Source organism: Lissotriton helveticus, chromosome 5_1 (assembly GCF_964261635.1).
Source record: "Lissotriton helveticus chromosome 5_1, aLisHel1.1, whole genome shotgun sequence".
NCBI lineage: Eukaryota > Metazoa > Chordata > Amphibia > Caudata > Salamandridae > Lissotriton > Lissotriton helveticus.
The window spans coordinates 1088253645-1088276736 of record NC_136065.1 but is presented as its reverse complement, the minus strand read 5'-3'; the positions used below and the strand labels follow the sequence as shown (position 1 = coordinate 1088276736).

At 42.0% G+C, this 23092-nt stretch overlaps 1 protein-coding gene across 2 annotated transcripts in view; it reads left to right on the top strand.

The window, feature by feature from the left end:
* CYP17A1 (cytochrome P450 family 17 subfamily A member 1) overlaps positions 1 to 23092 on the top strand; it is a 331379-nt gene that overhangs the window by 90194 nt on the left and 218093 nt on the right. For both annotated transcript variants that reach the window (XM_078641171.1, XM_078641170.1), the window contains exon 3: positions 4510 to 4739. In XM_078641171.1, coding sequence (XP_078497297.1) covers positions 4510 to 4739 — 230 coding nt within the window. The remainder of the gene's footprint in view (positions 1 to 4509; positions 4740 to 23092) is intronic.

Below are 23092 nucleotides of genomic sequence, written 5' to 3'. Positions count from 1 at the left end.
AAATATAAGTGCGTTAGGGTTTCTGTGACAACAGGCCATGGATTGGTTAGATTTCACCCAATCACGTAAAGCCATAGGTAGCATAAGCATCAGGCAATATGCCTTTCCATAGCCAGGGTAACAAGCTTTGGATTGGCTATAATCTGACCAATCACGTAGCTCGAAAAATACTCCTATCAGGACGTCGCTATTATAAAATACGCGGTGTCAGCACCACTGTTATTCGCTTCTTTGCCGACATGAAGACGAAACCGGTGACGCTGTTCAAGAAGGGAGCAGGGAGGCCGGCGTATACTCTACCGGTGAGTAAAACGAAGCTCCAGGCGGGTGCCTATATATCGAATAGACTATGCAGACTAATGGCATCCCTATTAGAAGTTGGTTTAAAGAACCGACATGTACCCACTGCATTTAAAGATGTAGAAATTAGAGCATAAGATCCCCCCGTCTGTAAGATATACATTAAAAGGAGTAGAGAAATGGATCTCTCCGCTAGATAGAACATACCACGAGGAGCTTGATCCCAAATTTAACCATGAATGCTGAACAACAGATGAGGTTGTAGAAACTGGACGTGACCAAGTATAGACAGTAAGAGACATAGACAAACATTGTGAAGGCCGACAACCTTACAAACAAGAATGAGTCTTTTTAATGATATGCACATAATGCGGGGAGAAAATAATGGACATAACATACTGTCCATAGATAGGCAATCATCAAGCAAACACAAGGTTCACAACATTCATCAAGTAAGGGCTATAAGCTGGAATAGAGATATATTCAAAAAGTGCCAAATCATGCAGAATATAAATAATCTATATGAGAACACTCCTTACTCGAGATCCACTCAAGATAAGGGAATAGGACAGTGCATCAACCGAAGGGATGACGATCAATAACTTTTTAAAAATAGTGAACAAGGAACAATCATGTAGGTAAATCTTTAGTCAACCGTATAACACAGGGAGATAATATTATACTAAAATTTCCTTACAGAGGTGAATCTGTATCCTCATAAAGACGGGAGGTCAACCCCCGAGTCCTTATGTTCCAGTGAATACAGCAGAAGAAGGTCTGTGTTTTCAGCGATCCGCTTACCTTAAGAATAGTGAGTCCTGCAAGTTATTGCGAGATACACACTAAACTAAAAAAAAAAAGACCACCCAATAACACTAATCATCACTCTGTCTACAGAAATACCATTAAGACGTATTCTCCTCCAAATCGGTGGCTCCCCTGGACAGTGTGTAACGCCGCACTTATTATTGCTCAAGGTAATAGAAGGTTTCCTAATTTATAAAAAAAAGGAAGTTCACATACAAATGAAGTAGGTAATATACTGTTTTTTTCTTTTTACCTTACAGTCAGTTGCCACTATCCTCATAAGAAGCACTGATAGCCAACAAACCCACACAATTAAAGGGGTTCGGAAGTAGCACGAACTCTAATATATCATTGGGTTCAGAACAATTTATTTTTAATTCCAAGGTATGTGACTCCCTGGGGTTACGACAATTATAAAAACAACGTAGGAGTAAGTCTATACAGACATAGACCAAGAAACAAAGACAAAGGGAGAGGTAACAGACTATTAAGGGGTGATAATATAAATTGTGATACATACAAAAAGGAATAAGGGTATGTGAACTCAATAGTTGTATTTAAGTGAGGGAAAAGTGTAACAATATGTATACATAGAAAAACACTGTAATAATCAATGTTTGGTAATTCTGTGTTTTTTTAACCTAGAATCTGTCCTGAAGAAGGTGTTTTTATAAGAAAAAAGCCGAAACGCCGCGTCAACATTTTTTTGATTCTTGTTTTATGTATTATGTTTTGTATTTTATAAATTGTGTATTAAATCAAGATGTATATTTATCTATATTTTTAACCTTTTGCCAAACTAACTTGTATGAAATACTAACATAAAAAATTGTATACGCTTTTTACAAAAAACCTTTTGAGAACAGCCTCATTAATCCATTGTGTGCTAGAATTGTGTATCAAACGATAGGATAACCTGTGGGAATTTATAATTTTGCCAATATCTTAATGTACTGGAACCTCTTACCTCTCGTTTTTTGTCCTTAACCGAGTAGTCTCAGACAGGCTTGGTTGTGTTTCACGTGATTTTCCATTCAGCCATATTGACATTTATTTCATCAGCACAATGTATTATGTGAATGGTAATTTTGATTTATAACATGCTAAGCAGTGTTTTAAGTGGGCAAGGTTATGTCTCTATCAAGCCCTCATTTTTGTCCTTGACAGTGCTGTCTCAGTTAAAGAAATTTGGAAGCCAAAACAAAATGAGTGGCAAGCTTGGAGGCTGTATTTGACTAAAGACTTTGTGGAGGGGTCTGGTGAAGGAAGCAGTAGGACCAGTATGAGGATGATGACCAGTAGGACAATAAGTGCCAGAAGGTGGACCACTAGGAAACAGGGCCGGACTGGGAACTAAAACCGGCCCTGGCAAAGTGCTTGGCCGGCCCCCTCCCCCCCCCTCCTGGGGGGCGGGGGAGTTGGGGGTGCTGCCGAGCTCTCTGCCAGGGCCGATAGGGGCCTAAAACCAGCCCCCGCTCTTGCCGCGCACCGGGGGATTGCCCGGTGCCCGCAACGGCCAGTCCGGCCCTGCTAGGAGAGTTAGGATGACCAGAGCCACGAGGGCCAGGACAGAAAAAACAGGCCCAGGGTGACCTAATCCACAAGGAACAGGGTCAGCCATGCCAGAGGGTACAGGGAACAAATAGATGAAGAGGAACAGAACAAGGAAAAACAGGACTTGAAATCTGGCGGAGAACAATCAGGAGGGCCTGACTGCACCGATTAGGACCAGAGGGACGAGGACGAACAGGGCCTGGAGTAGCACACTCAGCTAGACAGACCAAAATGTACCAGTACCAGATGACTAGTAGAAGGAGTATCAGACACCGAAAGGCCAAAGTCCCAGAAATCAAGGTTGACAAAGAGGTCAGAAGCGAATGGACCAGGATTGATAAGACCACAATCAGAAAGGACTAGAACTATCAGGACCAGGAAACATTAGAATTACCAAGATGGACATGAAGGACCAAGCTGTCCAGCCCCAATGGGATTAGAATCTGAAAGTCTACGAGGGTCAGACTCACTGGGATGCTGAACCACAGTGACAAGGACTACATGAACCAGGGTGAGACACAATATGGGGACGATTGTCACAGGGATGAGTAAGACCAGACCAAGGAGGACTATTGCTAGTAGCACCATGATACAGGGCCCAGAATAGCAGTGAATAACTGGATTTAGAATCCACTTTTGAGACAAAATAGCAGTGAATAACTGGATTCAGTATCCATTAGTCACACTAAGAGGATTCCAATTAAGCTATACAGAGCTATTGCATTTTGTAATTATTGCAAGTAAGAAACATTAAACAGGAGGTAACAGATAGTCTCTTAACCGCGATCCCAAGGAGCGTCAGGAGGTTTCTCTCCCATCCGAAGGCATCCACTCAGCAGTGTTGGACTTGGTGCTGGGTTACCAGTTCTTCTGCGTATGTGGTGACACATACACCCCCAGTGAACATGACTCTCTGATAGAGGTTACACTTTCATGGGCTTGCCCTCTTCCAGCAATATACCGGGTAGGCGATTGTACATATAAGAAATTAGTGAGTGATGCCCCTTACTATGATTGTTTTTTTTTTTTTGCAGCATGCCAAGAGGCGGTCAGCTCATGTATATTTCCTTTTGATGTTGCTGCACACAAATAAAATTAAACGTATAGATAAAAAAAGATACCATACAAGTAAAAAGAACGAAGAATAAGCAAAGTCTGCAGCAGCTAGTTGAAGCAAAAAAAAAAAAATAGGCATAAAAGGTTCGGTGGCAAAAAGTGGGATGAAGCAGGAGCAGGCAGGATCATAAACAAGCACTGGCACTCTCAAAATAGCTGACTCACGTGTCTTTCATACATACATTGCGCACAGGCCTTATATAGAGAAGTGTGGCTCAGGGGTTAGAGGCAGCAGACCCGGAAGCTGAGATCGGTCCTGGACCAGGGTTCTATTCCCCGCCTCGGCGGGTCTTGGGCTAAAAATTCCACGGACTCGATAATTCTCGCCCCGGTGCCTCCTCGACTCTCGGGTTCACACTCTGCGACTCTGGGCAATAGCTTGCTTAATCTCCACAACGGCCCCTCGCGGCGGGATGCCTGACTTTCACCTTGTGGATACCCTGATATCTCACAGGGGAATACCAGGACGGGTTCCCTAAGCAAGCGCCGGGAAACCCACTGTGGGTAGCTGTGCGCTATATAAGCTCAACTACATTTACATATATATATTCACACACCCAGATCCACACACTCACATTCTCTCTCTCTTTCTCTTTCTCTCTCGCTCACTCTCACTTACTCACTGTTCGGGTCTATGGTAACATGAAATCAGATTCAGATAATGAACAATGTGTTTCCCATGAATCTTATAAAGGAGTTTAGCAGCTTTTGACTGTGACTTTTCTTTTGCAGTTGCTGTGGAAGCTGCTTCATTGTGTCAGACCCTTACAGAATTGCACAACCAACCATTGAACATGGCCCCAGAACTGACCAGAGCGGTTACAAATGTGGTCTGCTCACTTTGCTTCAACTCAAATTACAAAAGAGGAGATTCTGAGTTCGAGTCAATGCTGCGCTATAGCCAAGGCATTGTGGACACCGTTGCAAAGGATAGCCTGGTGGACATCTTTCCATGGCTACAGGTGAGCCTGATAGGTTGCGCTGTTATGGACAGGTAGATACATTAGAGTGATTGCAACTGCTCCACAAGCCTTGATGTTTTCTGAACATGTTATAAGAAGAGTATATATATATATATCTTACCTACTGGCGGTCGCCAGTAAGTAGTTATAGTTAGAACCTAGTTTCCATAGAAAAAACATTTTTTGATTTGCTAATAACGTTGACGTCGTTTGACAAATCTTCGTGAAATTCTCCCAAAAAAGTCTATCCAGGTCAGCTCCTATCCGGAAAGTTTGGGAGTGATTCGTCAAGCGGGGGCTGAGAAAAAATGGGGTTCCCAAAACGCGTTTTACCCAAGTTAATTTCCTTAGGAAATTTTGAGACGGGTTACAGCCCGAACTGCTGAACGAAATGACCTCAAATTTGGCAAATAGGTAGAGCTTGGTTCAGAAAGCGACCTTTTTTTAAATGGTGTCAATCCGTTCCGTAGTTTTTGAGAATTTCCAAAAATAACAGTAAAACAATCAATTTCCCATGGGAAACTTTGAGCAAGGCTACAGCCGAAACTACTGAATGGAATTACCCCACATTTGACAAAAAGGTAGTGCTTGGATCAGAAAGCAACCTTTTTTTTAAAAAAATGCTGTCAATCCGTTCAATAGTTGCTGAGAAATTAAAAAAATAAAATTTTTGATATCTGGGTGGAGCCTAACTCCCGAGCATGAGATTCACTGTGGTTGGCTGCCAACACTTCAAACCAGGAAGTGTTGGCAGCCATCTTGTGACCCGGTAGAAGCGAGTCACCAGAAAACAGAGAAACAAAGATATAAAACAAGAGAAGGGTGCAGGGTAGAAACACCCTGACCCCCTAGGCCTGCTCATGGGGTTCCAAAACATCATTTTTTTTTAAATTGAGGCGCAATTCGCACTGGGGTCGCAGGTTCCCACGTTTTATTTTACTGAGGCCCCCGGGTGGGCTAGGTCCTGTGGGCATTTCTTTAAAAATAATAGCTTGGTCCACTGGGGCCCTTACAGCCCCGGGGCTTCACTCATGTTGGGAGGGGGGCCGCACAGCCCCCCTCCTTGAGCCCACCATCTGCTTATAACTTTGGCATTTTTTGACGAATCTTTACGAAATTTCCAAAAAGTTTCTCTTTTTTGATCAGCTATTATCTTTAAAGTTTGGGAGTGATTGGTCAAGGGGGGGGCTGAGAAAAAGGGGGTTGTCCAAAAACGTGTTTTCTCAATGCAATTCCATAGCAAAGTTTAGATAAGGCTACAGGTCAAACTGCTGAACGGAATTACGCCAAATTTGGCAGGGAGAAAGGTCTTGGTCCAGAGAGCACACTTATGTTTAAATGGTGTAAATCCGTTCAGTAGTTTTTGAAAAATATCAAATTATATCGATATTTGAGAATTCTTTCATCTGATTGGGTGAGGGGTTACAAGCACGAGCTTGCGGCTCATTGGCTGAGAACGGTTGAAACTAGGAAGTGTTGGCAGCCATCTTGTGACTCAGTTGAAAGGAGTAAGGGAAAAAAAGAGAAAAATTGTATAAGACGGTATATTAGGAACAGTGTGGAGTTACTTTAAGCAGTCTGTACGCTGCAGAGGCAGGGAGTTTGAATGTTGCGTTGGACGTGGAATTCGCGTTTGCAGAACAACGGTGCGCAGTATTGCGGCAAGGTTGCATAGGCTCTGGAAAGCCAGTTGGGAAAACAATGTATCGTATTGCGAGAAGCAGTGTATAGGGTGCACACACAGGTAGTGTGAATGTTGCGTAGGCTGTGGAAATCACTTCCACAAAACAACGATGCACCGGTATGCGGCAATGTTCAGTGGGCTGTGGAAATTATATCGGGAAAACAACAATGCGCTGTATTGCGGCCTTCCTTTAATATAATGCGGAGTAATGTTTACTTATAATGCAGTGTTCACTTTTATCAAAGATAGTGTCACTTTGTTACCGGAAATTCAATATTATGTGGGAGGGCGTGTTCTCTATCTGTGCGTGGAACAAAATTAACGTTTAATTGGCTGAGGTGTTCCAACAACGAGCTTAATGTTCATTGGCTGCAAACATTGAAAGTAGAAGTGTTGCCAGCCATTCCCTTCCCCTCCGCGGAGTAGCAAGGACATCTGATTGGCTCACATGTTCTAAGGAGGACCTTCCAGAGCTTAATGTTCATTGGTTGCGAACCATTAAAAGTTGAAGTGTTGCCAACCATTCCCTTCCCTTCTGCGGAGTAGGAGGGACATCTGATTGGCTGACATGTTTCAAGGAGGACGTTCCCAAGCTTAATGTTGATTGACTGTAAACCATTGAAAGTAGAAGTTTTGTCAGCGATTCCTTCCCCCTCCGCGGAGAATTAGGGACATCTCATTGGGTAACGTGTTCCAAGCAGGACCTTCCCAAGCTTAATGTTCATTGGCTGTGAAGCATTACAAGTAGAAGTGTTGGCAGCCATTCCCTCTCCCTCTGCGGAACAATATGGACATTTTATTGGCTAAAATGTTCCGAGTACAAGTTTGCTCCCTATTGGGTGGGAACGGTTCACTGTTGTCAGCCATTTTGTGACGCACTTCAAAGGAGTTCTGGAAAACAAAGTAGTAGAGGGGAGGGTAGGAACACTATTAACTCTGTACAGTGCTCACAAGGTGGTGGACAGGGATTGTGAAGGTAAAAATTGTTTTTTTATATATTTTAACCCCTTCCCTGCTGTCACGGCTTGCAGGCTCCTCAGGATCAGGATGATGCTCAATGCGTTCCACCTCCTGCTTTCTGCGCACTCTGAATAGTATACTTTTCCAGAGAACAGAAGTAAGCAGGCGAGGGATAAGAAAGGGTGGGAACAGCAGTGGAAGAGGGATACCTGTAATGAAAAACTACACATTAACACATGAACTCTCCTCTCAACTCTCTTTAGGATCTCACTAGATAGGAAACATTACCTATTATTATTTCAGGAGCTGAACCCTCTTCCTTCCTTCTCGCTTGATAAGATATTCTCTCTCATCTTCACGTAGAAATTCCCTATGTGTCAAAGAACATACCATGAAGCCTTTGCTATCTTTCTCAACAAGCATAAAACACTCTTAAGCCAAAACCAATACATATCAGTTGTCCTCCACCCATAGAATCAAGGAGCCCTTCTCTGACACCAGCCAAACATGGATTAAGTCATCCGGTTAAATCATGAATGTTGTCCATCAGGAATTGTAAGTAAAAGAAAATGAGAGATAGCAACAGACTCCCCAGGAAGACTACACGATCAGAGAAAGGCAAGGTCAAAAGAAATGCAGCAACTAAGGTAATAGAACTCCTCTTTGGAAGACACGCTCTTACCCAGCAGGCAGCTAACCTCTAGAGCGTCTTCGATTTCAGCTCCGGTTCCAGGATACACAGACCGGAGTCAGCAGCGATCCTTTCTAGTTCCGATTCTCAGCCGAGAATCAAACTCAACAAAAATAAGGCCAAAGATTGATTTACTCCTATGCCAGTACAAGCATATAACCCATAGGTGCCTAGACACAGGAGGGGGCAAATCCAGCGGCTCCCGGTCTATGAACACAACAGTACTCAACGAGGCTTTCTCGGGACGGACCAGGAGGGGGCAACCCTTCATCTCCCTTGCCGCCGCCGAGAACAAAGACAAAAAGGTAAACGAGTAAGGCGTTCTGCTCGGCCGAGCAGAACGCAACCAGGGCACAATACCAAACACCGCAGCCGCAATGCTTCAAAGGGGATAACAGAGGACTCCAGTGGCTCCGCGGGGGCAGGGCGTCCGCCAAAGCCACGTCCTCCAACCAAACAAGAATCACGTGTGAGGCTCCCATTGTCTCGCGTGATTATATGGCCATTTCTTTTGCCTCCCAGAAGGATGGCCTTCTGGGAGATGTAGTCCTACCATGCTGCATCCAGGTAGGCACCAATCAGACCCTGACACCTGCTGCCGTCGGCCGTTGGCCGTCACAAGCATTACCTCGCTGGTGCTGCGAACGTCCAACGACCGCCGCGGCCCCGCCCGTTTTGTGGAAGTGCCGCACTGCCGTGAAATCGCGGCCGTGGCAAAGAGGTTAAGGACCATTTATATAACTGCCGTGGGGTGTACAAATCATGGCGGAAAAATAACAGTGTCTTGCGGTCTTCTTTTTATGAAGTTTGCGGGTGGGATACTTCCCAGGAGCACTATTTACTTATAATGTGGTGTTCTTTTCTGATGGGGGAGGTGTGGTTGCGCAACAAAAAATTCTGTCTAGGTTTCAAATAGATTTTATTAAGCAATTACAAATAATCATTCTACGGAAACTGACGCTATATATATCAAAGGGGTGACAAATAAAAATGGAATATCATAAAATATCACTTAAGCGTGGCCACACCCTCCTTTTTTTCTGTTATAGTTTGTAAAAGTGTTGCCCCATATTCTTGATAATATAAGAGGGCATGTGTTACTTTTAGATAAAGTAGAAAAGAAGTGCTACAACAAACACTCCCACATTACATCATCTGAGGTCAGAAGAACAAGTAAAAAACAGCTAAACACAAATGATTTCATATTACATAGAAATGTACACTTTATCATGTTTTGCAAATTCTATTCTGTAGAATTTGGGAACGTTATGTCGTAGTGCTTAGAGGTCGCTCACTGTTCCGCTAACAAGTCACGTACTCTTTCAAGAATATATAGGATAGTACTATATAATATACAGTACTGGTCCTATATATTCTATAGGGAGATGGTGAATAGGAACTGCAACTGAGAAAAATAGAAATTAGAAAATAACATTCAGAAATGTAGGGTTTATGAAAGGTTTAAAGTAAGAAAGTATGTATGTAAACTATCTTTTTTTCGACTGCAATTTCGAAAAATATTCTCACTGAAAAAATATCTGATCAAGTAAGTTATAAAGGTCAGTAAGCTGTGTTTCAGATGGTTTACTCCTGGCGCTGACAAATCTCCAATTCCTCTTCTGTAACAATGTGACACTCAATTACAATATAAAAAGTGACACAGTTGTTGCACAAAAAAAGAGAAGGAAAATAAAGTTATGAATACAACACTAGGGGCCAGATGTAGGTAGCCAAATACCGGTCGGTAACGGCCGAATTCGGCCGTTACCGACCGGTATTTGGCTTTTGAGATGTAGGTGGGTAGTTACTTACAGAATCGGTATATTTACCGATTCGGTAAATTTACCACTTCGGTATTTTACCGAATCGGTAAACATACCGATTCTGTAAATCCATATGTAGGTGACACTCCTAAGAGTGCCACAGGCCCTTAAGAGTCGGTATTTTACCACCCAATCCTATTGGGTGGTAAAATACCGAATTCAGGTGTGCATGCACATCTGTGCATGCACACCTGTGCAATGTGACACACAGACATGCCCTTAGGGCATGTATGTGTGCCACATGTCACACTAGCCTGTACTTGGGGTGCTAGAGGGTGTCAAAGTGACACCCCCTGCACCCTTGCAGGATTCGTGGCCCATAGGAATCAATGGGAAATACTGAATCTGTATTTACAGAATCGGTAAATACCGACTCTTACGGATTCGGTAATTTTTTACCTACATCTGCCTCCTTCCAATTTACCGACTCTTAAATACCGATTCGGTATGAGTCGGTATTTAAGAGTCGGTAAATCGGAATTACCTACATCTGGCCCTAGATCAATAACGAAATACTTTCAAGCGGTGAATATTTTAGAGCAACTTCTTTTCTCTGGGACTTTGAACTGTTTAATGTTCGTGGTGACGGTTCATATACTCCTCTGAGATCATAATGACTGTGAAAATTATAATATACATATTCACAGTATATAATCCCGAGAGGGAAACAGACTAACAACCAGTACTTGGTGAAGTTGTGTATAAATCTTTACTCTTGACGCCGACGGGTCATGAACTCCTCTGAGATCACAATGACTGACAATATTATAATATACATATTCACAGTATATCTTTAGTGTTTGCGCTGACGAGTCACCCAAACCTCTGAGGTGAAGTACAGTGTCAATATTATAATATACAAAGTCACAGTATATGAGCTCAAACGAGCCAGAAAAGGAGCAATGTTTGCTGAATTCTGTCTGTTTCTGAAAACAAGCTGCTGACGTTACAAAAAAAGGCAAAAACAACCAATAACACTTTTTTCTAAATACAAATGTTTAAATATTGACAAATAGCTATATATTATAAATATCTACTATACCATAATCAAACAATTTACAACTCCGTAATATGTTTTGTTGCCGCAAAACAAGAATCCAACGCTAGAAAAGTGAACCTGCATCACAGACTGGACACGGGTAAATAACTCCTTAATATGTACATACATTGGCCAGCTTAAAAACTGTTACCTGGCAAACCGTGTCATTTCCATTTTCATGACTAAAAACATCTATTAATTGCCGTAATTCTAAAGAGAAGACATATTAAATATATAGAAATATTGTTCACAATAGAAGAAAAAAAATACGTGCTAATATTTGTCATCACTATGCTGTTAAATTTAAAAAAATGCAAGCATTTGTAAAGTGTACATCTACCCCCGGAAAGGTGTGCCGGCGCTCGGGGGCGTCGGGGAGATTCAGCAAGGTGTTGCCCACAGTAACATAGTGGTGGGCTAACATGCCGTTGGAGCCGGGAATCGAACTGTGAGCGCTGTTGTTCGAAGTCAGGTATGATAGCTGCGGCGTCACTCTTCCACACTTAGATGGTAATTACTGCTAATTAAGTTTTAAACATTGTTAAATTATAAGCATGGCTCCCTGTTTTCCATTTTTACAGATAAATACAGACAGAACACCATTAATTTTCCTGTCTGTATTTATTTTAAAATGTGGATAAATATGGACATTGGGTTATTTTTTGAGCGATTCTAAATGCTGTCAATCATGACTACCAGGCCAATAGCTGTCGATCTAAAAGTAAGAGGGTAAAACAATAAAAGAATTTTAGTAAAGAGCCTTAAACAGCAATATATATGCTCGTATAAGAAAACATGCACATTTTAATATCAAGGTTGTGCATGTTTTATCATCTGAGTATGTTTTTATCACTGAAAACGGTCAGTCCTTCAGGCATGAGTGCATATTTATCAGACAGATAAATGTGGAAATATCCTCATTTCAGATTCATTTTTTCACGAAATCCAAAATATATATGGATAAATACAGATAAAATCAGCAAAAAATAAATATGGATAAATACAGACGGAAATGCCCAAAAAATAAATACCATAAAACCGGGAGCCCTAATTATAAGTTATGAAAGATTACTGATACAGTTAGTTTTTCACTACAAAAAGTATACACATCTTTTTAAAATGTACTTAAAAAGCATAAAAGGTTTTAGGGACATTGTAGTTAGAAATTAGCATTTATAAAACCTTTGAAATTCACTGAAAAAACCATAGGTTTTACAGACGTTATAGTAGAAATGAGCATTTAAAAAACCTTAGAAATTCACTGAACAAACCATAGGTTTCAGGGACGTTATAGTTAGCTGGACATTTCACTTGTACAAAACCATAGAAATTCCACCGGTATAGTTAGTTCAGCTAACTATAACTCGCACCCCCACAATGCACTGCTCATGACATCACATATTACATAATTCATGGCATGGTCAGTGACATCACTGATGACATCACTGATGACATCTCAAATGTCTTGGGGGAGGACGTTCTTTCCGATACTCTGAGCGCAACGCTGAAGCGGTCAAAGCAGCATTATTGCGCCTGACACGACATGTGCACACGTTACTGATCGGTGCACTTCAGGACATGATATTGTATGTCCATACACTACAGAGGAATCTTTTGATCTCCGATCTTCACGGCCGGAGATAGTCCTTTTTAAAAAAAAATTTGAAGACCGAAGATATGGTCTTTCTCGTTTAATTTGCTGTACAACATTTATGTGGACACTTTGATTTTACATCTTAGATACAGAAAATGAAGAAAGCTTTACATATTCTTTAAGAAGACCACTCTAAAATGAGGCTGCCGTAAATTACTAACGCGGCATCACACACTCCTTTTCTAGTCCTGATGAAGACCCCATAGCGATTGTCATAAGTTTCACACTCCAAATAGGGGGTTGAAACGTCAACGTATTTGAAATTCAAATGATGTAGTCCATGTTGAGTTTTGAATTTCCAATTAACTCTATATGTTTAGTATAGGACTCTCTCTTATGAATTTGACGTTGATATAATTGAATGTGTTAATATCAAGCTTTTGTTGATTTGTTTTTTGATCTGTGTATGTAACTGTTTGTATTGTGCACTGCAATTTCACTGGAGTTTTATTTTGTAATTGTTTTGGGAATAATACTGTGTGTGTCAATATGTCATGCCTCTGTAAATTTACACATATATGAATTATTTACATTTCATTATTTTGTTAGTGTCTTTCTTAACCTTTAAAATATTGGGAGAATCTATTTTGTATATCTCTTTCATTAATTAAACACTCCTTCCATTGGGTGGATGAACAAAAAAAAGAAATTAATCTTTTTTTGAAAATATGATGTAGCAGAACCATTGTTCGTTTACTGTAACTGCCAGACATGTATTACACCATTTAAGAGATCTGGCAGTGAGAGTGAGAGTCCATGGTGAGAGCACAACATCCCCCTTTCCAGCAGTGACTCCTCTCCTATGACGGAGGAGCATCGTCCCCCCCTACCAACCTCCTTAAAAATGTGAAAAATAAAACGATTATAAAACGGGGTTAAAACCTATTTTATTATCATTTTATTTTTTTGTGCGAAGTCTTGGGGGCTGGCCAGGGTGATGACAGGCTGGAGGGGGAGTGTTGAGCACTGCCTTCTTTGTGCATGTGGGTTTGGCCGGCCAAACCCACATGTTCAGTGAAGCTCTGTTCAACCCCAGCTGCATTGCGTTGGAGAGAGCATGCACAGACTCCCAGTCTGTCCTGGAGTGCAAATCATCGGCGCGCAGATCTATCCTGAAGCTGCTCTCATGCATGAGAGCAGCATCAGGATTGGCCACAGGGAAGTGTGGGAGCCTCTGCCTGCCTGCAGTGAAGATTAGAGGAGCAGCAGAGCACAACCGATGCTGTAGGGTGGCAGGTAAGTTATCTTTTTGTTTTGTCTCCCACGTCCCCCAGTCACCCCCGCCCGCCTCGTTTCCCTGACATGATCCCCTCCTGTTTATTTCAGCTTATGGATTCATTTAAACTCGAAAATCCATTGCTTCAAAGTGCTGTTGGGGACGAAGCTGCAAAAAGTGATGCAATACTAATTTTATGAGACCAGAACATTGCTTTTATTCAGTTGAACAGTCTCAGGGGGGCAATCACAATTACATTTTAACTCACTTGCAATGAGTGAGTTGTAGAAGAAACTCCACATGTGATGTATATTCAACGTATTCATGGTGAATAGTGACACTGATTTCTCTAATCCTTCGTTGTACTTATTTCTTTTTCAATATTTTTCCTCCAAAGTGAATTTTATTTTGTGAGCTGATTTCCAATACTACTCCCAATTGTACTATTAGCTAGCTCTACAATGTACTTAAGGTACACCAAGTATTCTGCCATTTTCACCAAAGCTTTAGAGTCAGATAATAGTCAAGTGCTGGAAGAGATTTCATACACATTGCACATAGTTACTTACTTTGAAAGACTAAATTATGCTTCCAAAGGAATGCAATCAGTATGTATACCTTATTCTAATTAAGGGGTCGATTAGGACTCAAGTCCGTCCGCGACCCCAGAGTAGGAGGGAACGTCCGCATGGGCTGCGGCGTTCCCTCCGTGCAGATTAGGATGTGACCGCCAGGGTGACGGTCACATCCTCTATCTTTAACATTGCGGCGGGTGCAGCTACAAGCTGCACCCGCCGCAATGTTAAAAATGCATCCACCGCCAGGGGCGGTGGGTGAGATTTTAAAGTGGTGGGGCGCAAACTAATTAGCATACAGCACCGTAGCGAGCGAACGCAGCGAGCGAGCCTGAACCCCAAAAGGGGGTTTTGGGGGGGGGTTACCCCCCCAAGAAAATTTTGAAAAAAAGAAGAAAAATCGTGCATTTTCAAGCAAATTGGAGAAAGCAGGAAGGTTAATAAAGCAATTGTGAAAGTGCAGTTATTACATTAATAGATGGCATAACATAGGTAGCTGCTTATTCAGTATTACCACAGAGCTTCATACATTCTGTCCTATTATGCTCAGGTGCTGAATTCAGACTATAAGACTTTCATGGAAATCTCAGCTCTAAGAGTAGAAGAAGTTACACAGCAGTCTAATGGTTGCCAGGTTCGTTCCGCAGGAACGTCAGGAACTTGAAGAAAAGTCCACAGTCTTCCCCTACGGCCTTCCGACTCTATTAGTCTTACAATATACTGAATATTAGACTCTAGAGTAACGAATGGCACGCAAGGGGAAAACAGGGAAACAAAACAAGGAAAGGCGGGGGATAAAAAAACAGTCTTACAATATACTGAATATAAAAGAGGCAGCGCAATGCGCTGTTACCGTGATTCTGGTTGAGCTGAGCTTTGTACACACTTCACATAGGTCCACGCAAGTACCCCAAACATAAATGGTATAAAGGTTTTCGCAATTTACAAGGGGAAAGGTTTGATAGGCAACACAAGCAACGAATCGTTCACCCTGTGGGAGACAGGTCCGGCCAGTGAACAAAGGGGAGCAAATCTGTGTAGTCTCCAAATAGAACAAACACTACAAAACTTTTAAAAACAGAGATAACAATGCATTTCTTACCTCAATCAGAATTTTTTGTATTCAACCAACAAGTAGCAGCATTCACTTTTTGTAAAGGAAATCCGCACGTCTGTCTTTCAGTGTAGCAAACTTGTCAATTACTTGCATATTGAAGTCCGGTATCTTTTGGACTAGCTTGCTCTCTACAGACAGCATCGCCAAAGCATTTAGTCTTTCCTCTAGCATGGTGTTTCTGAGGAATGTCTTTATACGCTTTAAGGCTGAAAAACATCGTTCAGCTTCTACTGTTGTCATTGGAGTCGTAATCACAATTTTGAGTAAAGTCACTGTCTCTGTAAGTGAGTTTTCCATATGCAGTTTATGAATTAACCTCAGCAAACTCAAGGCGCTTGTGGCCTTCCGGTACACAGGCATTCCGTAGAGTACAGTTAACTCAGTTCTCAACTGCTCTTTTTTGGAGCATAGGATATGCTTCCGCAGCCTGATTCAGAGCACGCTCAGGGAAGGATTCATCATATCGTGCAAACTCTTTACTTTGCAATAAAGTGGCAGTCACCAAATGTTTTGTGAATGAAAAACGTTCTTTTGCCTGCACAATTACAATGTCACATATCTCCTTTCCAATTCGAACCAGAGAGGTGATGTTTTGTCTGCGGTTTGCAAAAATAGAATGCTTCGGCAGTTTGCTCTTCAAATCGTCAACCCCATCTCTCACTTCCATTATCTTTTGTACAAACGCAGATGTAACGCTTTCACAGAGACAGTATCTATTTCTTTTCGTTGTAACTGATCGTATAACCCATCAACATGAGACATTATGTCATGAAATAAAAACAGTAAGAACTGAAACTCTTTTGTCTTGTAGTGTTCTAAGAAAGCCATTGGCTTCATTCTGACTTGTGCGATCAAAGTCTTCTCTGTATGATATGGCGAAAAAACATTTCTCAAGGCCCTCCCTCTCTTCAAAGATTAAGTTGACTGTACGATTGTGAAAGTTCCAACGAGTTGAGGATCACCTTGGTACGCTATTGTCCACAATCTCATGAAGGGCTTCTGTTCTTTTGGGGGAACGTGTGAAGAATGCTGCTATGCCTCCGATATCCTGAAAGAAAACTCGTGTCTCTCTGATCTTTGATACCGCCTGTTGCATAATAAGATTGAGTTGGTGGGCGTAACAGTGCACAAAATGAGCATTAGGGTACACATCTCGAATTCGTTTCTGTACTCCACCAAGGTTTCCACTCATTACGGACGCACCATCATAGCTTTGTGCGATAAGTTTTTGTTTTTGAGGCAGGTCCGGGAAAATTAAGTCCAGTTGACACAGTATAGCTTCAGTGATGGTTGCTGCACTAGAGTCTTTTAAATGTGTGAACCCAAAAAACCTCTCCACAATGTTTCTGTCACTGTCAAGGTACCGAAACACTAACACGGACTGTGTTTTAGTGGCCACATCAGTGGTGTCATCAGCCTGAATAGCCACAAAGTCTGTGTTTCGCAACTCTTACACAATATGGCTTTTTATAATTTCGAGCATACAGTCAAGGAGTTAATTTTGTATTGTATTAGAGGTGCCCTTGAAGACTGTAGCACGTGCTAAATGTGTTTCCAAATCCTTGTCTATGGTTGACATTAAGGTGTCGATTCCGATCCGGTAAAATCCCCATCCGTACGAATCGTATCCGGAGCCGTTTCCGTACGACTCGTACGGACGCCGTACGACCGGACGATTCAGATCCCGATCGGCCGACCAGGACGCGATTCGTACGGTACACGTCGATTCGTACGGAAAAGCGCACGATCACCTACACACCGTACGGCGCGTACCCCCCATGATCGCAGGGGTACGCGCCGTACCCCTGTGATCATGCGGGGTACGTGCCGTACACCCAGCGTACATGGGGTACGTGCCGTACACCCACCGTACATGGGGTACGGTACGTACCTCATGTACGCTGGGTGTACGGCACGTACCCCGCATGATCACTGGGGTACGGCGCGTACCCCTGCGATCATGGGGGGTACGTGCCGTACCCGGGGGGGGGGCGTTCCGTACCTGTTTCGGCGCGAACTCTGCGTTTACGACTGTTTTCGGCTCCCGTAGGAAAAGGGTCGTACGGTGCGTACCCGACACGAATCGTACTTGCTGGGTCGTAAAAACCAGCCGCGAACCGTAGCGATTTCGTGTACAGTGGGTTCCGAGTGAGACTCGTACGGATATTTTAGTCGTACGGAGTCCTGTACGACTCGTACGGACTTTGGCTCCTGGTACGGATCGTACTTCGTCGTACGTACGGGGACGTTTACGGGTACGATTCATACGGGGAAAAATGCATTTTACCGGATCGGAATCGACCCCTAAATCCACTAGGCCTCGGAAGATCCCAGGTTTTGAGGAAGTTTCTGATTCATCATGGCCTCGCAATGCCAGTTCGAAAGCCCCACAGAAACGAATGCAATCAATGATCCTGGATAGATTTTGTCTGTTCCTATCAACAGCTTCATTGTGTTTTGAATGGATTTGCGATATGCATCATTTATCTGCTGCTCAATTGGTGCGTCTTCCCAGAGGGGTTGGCCTAACGGCTAAGGCGCTCGACCTCGGAAACTTGGTTCGAGTCTCGGTAACGACGCCAAAAACCCCCTGTGATTCTGGGCAAATCACTTAATCTCCCCGTGCCTAAAAAAATGAAAGTGTGTCCTCATGTAACGTAACTGGTGCTATGTAAAGCGCTCTGATAACTGATTCGGTTCGGTTCAAGTTCGCGCTATATAAAACTCTAAAAAAAAAAAAAAAAAAAAACATTCCCAGTCTTGTCAGGTTTTCCAGATGATTTCTTGTGAGCGCATGCTTCTTTATTTTTTCAGCGATGTGCTTCAGGTCTACCATTCCTTGCCGCGTCCAAGAAAAGTCACCACCAAACAGCAAGCAGGGAAGCAGAACAGAGAATTTTTTATAGGGCACCCTGTAAGCCAATCGGCTTTTTTGTACCAGGCATTTGGGAATGTTCGTTTTGACATTTTTCCTCTGTCCTGGGTAGTTTGCTGTAGGTTTATTTCAGGCTGATGAGGTCCTAATTGCTTTATCTGTAGTTTTTGTTCAAGTGGCCGTGACTGGAATGACCTTGCAATCAGCTCTTGTACTGTATTCATGATGGTGTGTTGCTGGTCTTACCAATATATATATATTAAAGAAACCTGTCAATAATCAAAATACAATGTATAGGGTGCAGTGCAATAATATGAAATTTCAGTACAAATACAAAATACAGCCATACTGCCTCCTGCCTCTCTGTGCCATAGTGGTTGCTGGAGGCACTGAAAGAGACACTGCTCGAGGGCCTGGAGAGTGACCAGATACATACATAGCCCTAACTCCCATGTAAAAAAATATATAGCATCAGTTTCCTTACCTTTAACACTGGTCACTGGTGTTTGCTGGGTTGTAGCCGGGGTCGGGTGAGAGAGCAGCAAAGGAGGAGGTTGGGGTCCTCTGGTTGTTTGCTGATAAACCTGTCAATAATCAAAGTACAACGTATAAGGTGCAGTGCAATAATATGAAATTTCAGTACAAATACAAATACATCTCCAACAGCTCCCCTTCCCACAAAATGACTGCTAAAATACAGCAGTACTGCCTCCTGCCTCTCTGTGCCATAGTGGTAGCTGGAGGCACTGAAAGAGACACTGCTCGAGGGCCTGGAGATTGACCAGATACATACATAGCCCTAACTCCCATGTAAAAAAATATATAGCAACAGTTTCCTTACCTTTAACACTGGTCACTGGTGTTTGCTGGGTTGTAGCCGGGGACGGGTGAGAGAGCAGCAAAGGAGGTTGGGGTTCTCTTGTTGTTTGCTGGAAAATTGCCCCAAAATGCGGTAATGTTTCAGGTTGTCAGGTGCTGAAAATGAAAAGATAACAATTTATTTTTGAAACAGTAGGGTAATGAAACAAAGACAGTGGGGAAAAAACATAACGCTCCAATTTTTTCCTTGCAGTTTGCATCCAGCTCTTAGATGACAGTTAATAGCTCGCTGTTGTATGTTAGGATTTTAACTTAGAAACTGCAAGTAACAAAAGGATCTCTCTGACAAAAGCAGTGCCTCACTGACCTATTTACATCGTATGCATTTTGTGATCTGCATCAGGTATATATGTTCTTTGGTAGCCTGCTGCTAGTTCACTACTGGGACCACAAACATAGTCTGGCAGACTGCCAACGCTCCTACATATATAGGCCAACAACTGATGTTTCTATTTTTTTTTTTGAAATATGTTTTTATTGCGAAAACATAGAAGAGGCACAAAGGACATAATCATGAAAGCCGTTCACATGGACATAATAGTAGCATTATGTATCAGGGAGCATACACAGCCAATTCTGGCCCACATCCCGGGGGCTGGGCGGCGTAGGAGCAGAACATTCAAATTGTCTATGTGCACGAGAGATATAAACTTATCATTGTATTCGCTAGTTTTATCATGTTGCATTCACATTTCAAAAAGAACCAGTTGAACAACAAACAATTACCCCATAAACGGCATCAGTAGCACAGAACCGAATGTAGTAGGACATTTATGTGAGGGTCAGGGAAAGCACAGGCGTTACAGTACTGCATAGGCTCATGGGAGACGTAGTTATGTCTAGACATATACATAGCAAGGAATAGCAGTGTGGCTACGTGATGTTTCTATTTTTAAATCAGCACATACAAAATTTATTACACACCACCAGAGCGACGCCATGCACATCACATGCAAAATAAGACACTGGGGGTTCTTCTACCTTGTCTTTTGGCTTACCATGAAACGACGAGCTGTGTTTATTCCAGACTGTGTTGCCGGTCTTTGGTATACACTTATAATAAACACGATCAGCAACTTGTATTTAAAAACTGTTTACCCCGTTATGTTGTTTTGCTGGTGTGTGACTGAGAAACACTAGCTCGTTTCAGTCTGCTTGCACGTTTGGAATGTTCACAAAAACTCATGCTAAAATTAAAAGAACCGTGTTTGAACCTCCATTCACTACTACACAATTGGTCATCAAATGTCTCCTCCTGTGACAAATCCCCCTCACCCAATAAATTAGCCTTTCTGCTATTCGCGAATAAAGTTGGACAAACCAGGAACCTGAAATATTTGCGCCGTGGGCAGGCTGTGCTGTTTGTGGTTGATTGGTGGAATTTCTAGTTGAAGTACTGGACAGTCTAGCCTGTGGATACAGGCTGCATTATCTGTCTTTAAATTCTCTCTTAAGTGTCTGTGCAGTTCTGCATGTTTTGACAATTTAAGAGATTATTTTTGATTGCTCCGGGGTCCACACACATGGGCAGGATTATTCACTAGATTTTGACTATAACAGAGATTCCCCTACTTCAGAACTATTGATACCGTTATCTCAATAGTCACACATCAAGAAAGAGATTAAAAAAGTGAAGGATATTTGCAGTCACGTGATACAGTTAGACATGACACAGAAGGTCTTCAGGAAGTTGGGTGCAGATGCATTACCTCACAGAACAGTTAGGAAAAGACACAAATACAAATGTAATGTTGCAGCATGCCATACCTTACTATTGAGAATAAACTCCACTCAAAGTGGGTCCTAAAAAATGATTCTCTTAACTATTTCATGCAAAGACTGCTTCTCATATCAGGAAAAAAGTACAAATGGGTATTCTTTGTATGGCCTAAATGATTTGCCACCTCGCAGAAAAACCTCAGAATTCTCCAGTATCAAGCTTACCACTAAGGAATAGTACTCACAGCTTCTTAAGGGCAGCAAAGCTTCCAACAGTGAACCTCGCCGCACATAACGTAGTTACATCAGGGTGCTAAAATACCATTGAAAAGACACCGATGAATGAGGTCAACGTGATACTTGACTGGGACTCTCGTATTTAGTTTTTGCCATCGAAATTTGAAGATAGGCTTATCCAATATGCACTTTCAGTTGTTCCAAAAAATGATCAAACCCTTCCCAACAGATAAAGACCGAGCAATCGCCATATTACATCATTTCAAATTACAATGATCAACTGGTAGTAAGGAGTCAGAAATTTGCTGTGCTAGAAAACTATGCTCTTGTAGACTTCAGTTCGGTCTAAGAACGATGACAAAGTAAAGCTTTTTTAACTACGGTCTAAATGTAAGACCTTCCGTAGTTATTGCAGAAAGAACTTCGATTGTTCTTTTCCAAGAATGCCATTCTATGGCAAAGCGTTGCAACACAGCCTGGGCATATTTTATAGTGGCAAGAGACGGCATTCACATTGGTCTTAATGTCTGCTGTTCTAGAGTGCCAGAAAAGTAAACCCATTTACATCTACAGCCATGTTTTGATTAGTTTCGAGTTTTTTCTGTAAAAACAGGAGTTTATAGAAGGTTGGACCAACACAGACTATAGAGACGAAAAACGTGTTTGTCGTTAATGCAATGTGTATCGTGGTGGTATAACCAATTTAGGGATGACTGTATTTTTAATAAATGCATGTGAATAAAGGAACAAAAACTACATATCACAGGGTATCCTCCTTTTTTGGCACTGATATTGTGGTACCTGTATTAACCTAGAGTCGACACTCTTGATTTTTATTTGTAAGAAACAAGCTTCAAAAGGTAGAGCAAGGGTGAAGTTAGGTTATTACACATTTTCATGGCCATTTGGAAATTGTTTTCCATAGACTAGCAATTAAACAAAACAAATTCCCTTTAGTGCTGTAACCTCTAAATATCCAATAGTTCTCCAATACGGGTGCACTGAAAAGACTTACAATCTTATGTTACAGTACTCAATTTTATTAGTCAACAACTGTCTGCTGTTATTAGTATATTCGTTTCTGTGGACTAGCACACTGCTGCTCTCTACCTGTGTCAGTGGCTTGCGGCTGGATAATCTTATAAAAGGTCTCTGCAGCTAAATGAAAAAATGTATCGCAGAGAGAGACCACTTTCTGCAGCATCCTGTACAATAAGGGTTCGCCTCACTGACGCCACCTTAGAAGACTAATTTAAATGGACAGGAATCTAATGGAAACTCATTGCTTTAAAAGGAATTATTTAACCGTTACTAACAACATTTATTCAAAGAACAAGGGGCAACCCAGTAACCCTGGGACCTGGGTAATTCAAGAATAAAGGAAACAATGGTCCCTGAAGGGGAAAGTGTGAGCCTCAACTCCCTCAGTTACTAGTAAATAACCATCAACGGAGTGGCCCTACTAGAAAAATTACCGTTTTATTCAATTGTTTAACTTTTAAAAATACAAATGAAAGACCTCATATAGGATCTATTATTTGGGACATTTGCTGTTGAAGTGCTGCTCCCAAACGACCACTTCAAGTAAACTCGCAATTAATGGAGGACAAACTCCACTTTTTGTGTAAACTTCCTTACAGTGCTTCTTCCGACTATGCTACGGGTTAACGGCTTTCTGAGGATGTAAAAGAAAAAATCTTATGGCCTTTCTAAATACCATGTTTTGTTATTTGGTGATATCAGTGCAGAGTATGTGATATTTGGGACCTGCAGTTTGTGGCAGATATCTGTGTTGTCGGCAGGCTTGCTGAGACAGAGTGGGTATTTAACTCGGTTTGTGTGTAGACTACATGTCTGTCATCAGTTGGCAGCAATGTTCCACAT